The sequence below is a fragment of the Hipposideros armiger genome, unplaced genomic scaffold (assembly GCF_001890085.2).
Source record: "Hipposideros armiger isolate ML-2016 unplaced genomic scaffold, ASM189008v1 scaffold_13, whole genome shotgun sequence".
In the NCBI taxonomy this organism is placed as follows: domain Eukaryota; kingdom Metazoa; phylum Chordata; class Mammalia; order Chiroptera; family Hipposideridae; genus Hipposideros; species Hipposideros armiger.
Window position 1 is genome coordinate 6,643,638 of NW_017731363.1, and position 6,000 is coordinate 6,649,637.

Sequence of the window (6,000 nt, forward strand, 5' to 3'; positions counted from 1 at the left end):
CTTGATTCAGTAATCTGGTCTTGCTGCCCGCCTGCATTCATGTTTTTAATTACACCTAGACTATCCTGAGTTCAAAGGATGATGTTGAAACCTTAGGCAGTTGTGGGCAAGTGTGTTGGGGAGAGGGAGCCCATGAGGGATGCTATGCTCTTCGGTTATTCTCAGAGGGGTGAAGCCAGTGGTGGTGGCAACTCGGGAACAGACTTTTTAAGAAACGTGGTATAGAATTCACCTCGAGTCATTTCAGTGTACAGTTCTCTCAGTTTTGACCAGTGCATATGGTCGTGTAACCGCCACCACTGTCAAGATGAGACCATCTGAGTGGATTTTTAAAGCAGCTATTGAATGACTTCAAAGTATATTGGAGTCCGGCTTCCCGTTTTCCCTTTTTGGCTTGTAGGGGCTAATGAAGAAAACCAGAAAGCCTGTTATATGGGAAGGGAAACTGTACCACCCCAACCTGGCTGTTGGGTGCTGTGGCATCAGCGTCTTGGGTCTGGGGAAGGGCTGCCTGCGTTCGTGCCTCCCCTGGCAGTGAGCTGCGCAGGGTCTGCTGTCAGCCAGGTTTGGGGCCAACCTCCTGCAGAATGCACCTCTCTGAAAGGAGGTGAGAGGGAGTGGGGGTGGACCCTGCCCACAGGGGGGCCCCCTGAGCTGGATTTACAGAGGAAGTGTGGGTGGGGGAGGGAGGATGCTGGGCTTTGGAAACTTCAGGGTCTGGGGAGTAGGAGGTGGGCAGGTGCAGAGACTGGGCCTGGGGGCCTCCTGCAATGACTGGATAATTAACCACCCCTGGAGCTTAAATAGCTTCCTGAGCTGTTGTGAGAGAGACATCTAGGAGGCAAACAAATGGGGGAGGGGTGTTTGATGGAATTTCCAGCCTGCTAATGAAAGATATTCTTGATGAGAATAGAAATGCACCTCCTAATTTCATAAGGGGGGTTGACTGAATGTGATAGAGAAAGCAGACATGAACAGCTGCAAATTGCCTGTTGTCACCCCCTAATTTCGCAGAGGAGACTAGCGCAGCCCTAGCTCATCGCTTGGAAGACCACTGTAGTCTCATGGCCCTGCGGAAGGGGCCCTCATGGTGGACTCGGGGTTAGGTAGCTTCAAGAAGGGCCGCGATACCCTACATCCTGAGTTGCCTTAGTTGAAGTTTCTGAAGTTGAAAAAGACTTCAAGGCACAAGTCAAGGTCATAGGTGGAAAAGAGTCAAGAGCTTTTTTGCATGTGTGAGAATTGCTTTTTCTGAATGTGTGAGTGAGAATTGCTTATTTCCTGAGGGCAGCCTCTAATGGAATCCACTCTGTTTAAGGGGATTACAGTATTTTAATCTCTTCAAGCTGAAGAAGTGGGAATATAACTGAAGCGTGTTTCCCCAACTTTTTGCCAGGGTGCCTGGTGTCTTAGGTTTTTATTCAACATGAATCACTCAACTTGTCGGGCTAGTAAGGGTGGTGGTTACAGCTCATTTACTTAACTTCCGCATACAGGGCTGCCCACCTGATGATGGATCAGTAATGAAATGGGAGCACCAAACTGCGAGGAATGGAGGGAAGGAACACTGGTGCAGGGTTCCAGAAACCCTGCAAAGTGGTGTGTAAGGGAGGGGTGTCCTGGCGCCTGAGTTTGGGTGGTAGAGAGGCTGCGGTGGGGGATTTGCGGGGAAAACTTCAGAGGAACTGTTATGGGAGATCTCAGTGCCAGGTACTAAGTGTTGATGGGAGGGAGGGAAGTCGAGCCGGGTTTGGAGTTCAGACTAGTGATTGGGACAGTGAAGCGAGCAGCTGGGTGGGAGGCAGGTTCCACCTGGATGTACAGAACGAGATTCATCCATCTAGAGCCAATGGTCAAGGGCAGAAGAATGAAGTTTTCTGAGAGAGGCTTATAAATGGATCCCTGGGAGAAAATGAGGCCGGGAGTTGAAACTTGGGCCTTCACCGCCCCCCACCCCCATCCCCAGTTGATGTCTTTTTAAGTTATTGTTGCATAAACACATGAATTGGATAGTGGTCTGGAAATGGGGGAATCGAGTAGTCCAGTGGACCAAGGACACATTTTGCCATGGAACAGACAGGTCGCTGTGGCTCTTGAGTAGTTTGAATGGCTCTGAGTAGTTTGCTAGTCACACATCATTCTTGCTTGGAGGAGGAGGTTTTCTAAGAACTTCTGCCAAACAACGTTTTATTATCCTAGTTTGAATTCCTATGTCTACTTGAAAGGGGTGTGGCTATATTCCTTTGAGCATTTGAATCTACTTTTGAATTTTCTGATTTGCAGGCATTTTTGACATTGTTCCCAAATTTGAGTATGTTCTGACCCCAGGCTCACCTTCACTCATATGTAGAGCATCTAGAAGTTCTCAGGGATTCTGTCTGTCCCTGCGCAATTGGGGTGCGGGGTCTTTTTTTTTCCCCACAAGGGGCAGGGGCCTACTCACATTTAGTGGGTGTGGCTGGGATTACCAAAGTCCTGTGAGGGACAGGACGGTCATTGTAAACCATATTGTCACATCAGTTTAGGAACCCTGATAGGGCAAAGCACATTTTGCTTAGTTATGTTACAGTTCCTTACTAGATGGGCGTGCAGGTTGAAATTGGAATTTTTTTTTCTTTTTTTAGTTGCCATCAATAAGAAATTTACTTGTTTTTAAAAAATCCAAATGCTGGCATTGTCCAGAAAAATTTAACAGGTTTATTTATAATCATTATAAAGTTGAACTGCTGAAACTTGTTCACTGAAACTTTTGACTTGCATTAATGCTTTGTCCCCCGCATTTATATTAAAAATTCACACACAAATGAAAATGGAAAAACTGCCAATACCTGATTTCTGTCCCCTATTTTCCCACTTGCAATCATATACTTAGGTACCTTTTGACCCCATGGAAAAAAAAATAACTAACATTCAGAACTACCAATAACAGGAAGAAGAGAAATTTTTTTTTTTTTAAAGAATGAAATGTTTCCCATCATAGTGGATTCTTAAGCACGTTCTCCACGTATGCGGCGTGCTAGCTGGATGTCTTTTGGCATAATTGTTACACGTTTGGCATGGATAGCACACAGGTTGGTATCTTCAAAAAGGCCAACCAGATAGGCCTCACTTGCCTCCTGCAAAGCACCAATAGCTGCACTCTGGAAGCGCAGATCTGTTTTGAAGTCCTGAGCAATTTCTCGCACCAGACGCTGGAAGGGAAGTTTGCGAATCAGAAGTTCAGTGGACTTCTGATAACGTCTAATTTCACGGAGTGCCACGGTACCAGGCCTGTAACGATGAGGTTTCTTCACCCCTCCAGTAGAGGGCGCACTCTTGCGAGCGGCTTTTGTAGCCAGTTGCTTCCTGGGTGCTTTACCACCGGTAGATTTGCGGGCAGTCTGCTTTGTACGAGCCATGGTATCGAGACCTCCTTACCTACCCCCCTTCTCCTACGGCTGGAGCTCGGCGAGCTAGAGGCGGCGCTGGCGTTACAGAACGACGGCCTGAAATTGGAATTTTGGGGCATGTCATGGGTTACCTGTGGCTGTAGTTAGCAAGGAGTTTGAACTTTTTGCGGATGTTTTATTGAACATTTTCTATAACCTTTCCGTGACTTGAGTGTAGTTTGGAGATAGTGGAGGTTTCTTTTTCTTTTTTGTATTCAGTGGTTTGATCAGTGGTTTTCAGCTGTGGCTGCACTTTGGAATTTCCCAGGGAGCTTGAAGAAAGACTAATGCCTGGGTCCCACCCCCAGTAAGATTTTCATTTAATTGGTCTAGGATGTGACATCAGAAGTTTTAAAACTCTGGTGATTATATAATGTGCCGCTAGGATTGGAAAGCATTCGGGAAGATGTAGAAACTTTGCAAAGTGGAGCTCGTGTCTTTGGCTTTCAGTTTTCACTTTAAACCATGATTCTAGAAAAGTGATGCTGGGCAGTTGATTTAGCTCCGGCTCCCCTTTCTGGAGTCTTCTCCAAGGGCTGGGAGCAGCGTGGGTGACAGGGAAGCCCCCAGGTCAGGAGTCAGGTAGATTTGAAGTGAGGTGGACAGTGGACAAAATGCCATGCATGGTTCCGGTATCAGTGGCAAAGCTGGCACACTCAGTGCCCATGGGCACCAAGCGGTGGTGGCAGCCAGGAACAACTTTCAGACCTGGCATGTCTTCGCTTAACTGGGGGTAAGCCCACAGTATAGAAGAAAGAAATAAGTAACACTTCAAATTGGCTTTCTTTTGTACGGTTTTCTTCAGTTTGAAACTTGGCCGGATGGCCTGCATTAGCCCACTTGGTGCCTTTCTGCTAACTGTGCCAGTTAGAACCAGGGGGCTGTCGCCGTGCTGAGCTTGGCCAGAAGTCAAGGGCTTTCTTTACATGTATCAAAGACACCCCCTTTTTCGGGCCCAAGGGACAGACGGCCCCAGCTTAGCCCCTGGACCGGGTCCCCATTCACTGCACAGTCTGGCTCTGGAGTGTTCCCTTTACCAGCATGGGGGAGTTGTGTTCTGTTTTGTAATGTGCCAACAGAACCCAGTCTTGAGGCCATTTACCAGGAGTGTTGACTTGTTTTATACACTTCCAAAACTGAAAACATCTGTTCTAGCTCAGGAGGATTGAATAATTACATAGTGGCTTTCCTCTTCAGGGTAAGCACTGCTGGGTGGTGTGGGTCTTGGGCGTGCTGGGCACACTTTATTTACCACCCTGCCGATCAGTCACTTCCATGGTGGCCTGACACCACCAGGCTTCCTTGACAAATGCAAACTGAACAAGGTCAGCTCTTTTCATCAGCTTTGAAATCGGAATGTTTTTGGGAGGCAGAGTTCACTCTCAATACCACAGTTCTGGGGATACAATTCAGGCCTTCTTTTAATTTCCTGAACCAAATATCAGAATAGCGAAGCCAGCTAGATTGTTTTCTGCCAAATGAGTTTCAGAAAGGCACAGTTTTATTGGGAGTGAGAGACTTTAATGAGACGTGAGGTCACTGCTCATGTTGGTCGGTGCTTCTGTTCCCATGGTTGTGTGCTGTGGATTTTGCTCCCGTAGTCCCTCCCCGACTCCCTTCCGGGGGGCTTTTTCCTGGGAGTGGCCGCAGTTCATCTTGGCCATCCATAGCGCTTGGCCACCCCGGCACTCTCCAGCCCTGCCCAGGTCCCCTGCTCTCCCAACTGGGGGCCTGCTGGGTGCTGCCTTCTCCAAGGAAGGAGACCCCTTTCTTGGGCGTGAACCCCTCCCTGTTGGTGTTTTCATGGGGGGTTTGAAGTCCCTTTGCTTTCTCAACTTCCCCTCACACAATTGCTGGTGCCACGCAGGTCTCTGGGCTGTGGCCTGCTTGTCTCCACCTGCTCCTGTTTTGGGGTTTGTCATCTGGTTTGTTCTATAAGCCTTGGTGTCTGTGAGTTTGGTTTGTTGTCTCATAATTGCTCTGTTTTTGGAGATTCAGGAGACTACAAAGTCATGCCTTCACTGCCAGTTTTGCTGCTACTCTATTTCCTGTTTAAGCAAGGTTGCAAATATGAATTTCAGTGGGGGTATTAGTGTGTTAGGGCTGCTGTAACAAACAAATGGGTGGCTTACAATGGAAACTTGTTCTCTCCCAGGCCTGGAGGCCAGAGCTCTGAAAACAAAGTGTTGGCTCAAGGCTCTAGGGGACGGTGGGAGGGTCTTTTCCTGCCTCCTCCATTTTCCTGGGGCTCAGCATGTTCTTGGCCTGTGGCCATATTACTTCAGTCACTCCTTTGGCCTTCACGTCACCTCACCTGCACTTCTTGCTCCCTGAGTCTCCTCTTCTGTCTCTTATAAGGCCGCTTGTCATTAGATTTAGGACCCACCTGGGATAATCCAAGATCTCATCTCTAGGTCTTAAAATAACATCTACAAAGAATTCTTTTTTTTTTTTTAATTGGGGAATTGGGGGATGGGAATAGTGCTGGGGAATTGGGGGAAGGGGAACAGACAAGTTGCTGTCGTTTTGTTCTTCAGTCTAGTTGTGGAGGATGTTGCTTCACTGGCCCAAG

The 6,000-nt window shown here is 47.9% G+C and overlaps 2 protein-coding genes across 2 annotated transcripts in view; one reads left to right on the top strand and one right to left on the bottom strand.

The window, feature by feature from the left end:
* SMS (spermine synthase) overlaps positions 1–6,000 on the top strand; it is a 45,708-nt gene that overhangs the window by 13,528 nt on the left and 26,180 nt on the right. The gene's annotated exons all lie outside the window — the stretch shown is intronic.
* Positions 2,942–3,497, bottom strand: LOC109395804 (histone H3.3). Its single transcript, XM_019667135.1, has one exon. It carries the CDS (start codon positions 3,396–3,398, stop codon positions 2,988–2,990), a length of 411 nt encoding a protein of 136 aa, XP_019522680.1. The 5' UTR covers positions 3,399–3,497; the 3' UTR covers positions 2,942–2,987.

What these genes read in the sequence shown, in the direction of transcription:
- LOC109395804 (XM_019667135.1), bottom strand. Translation starts at nt 3,398, where the DNA reads ATGGCTCGTACAAAGCAGACTGCCCGCAAATCTACCGGTGGTAAAGCA.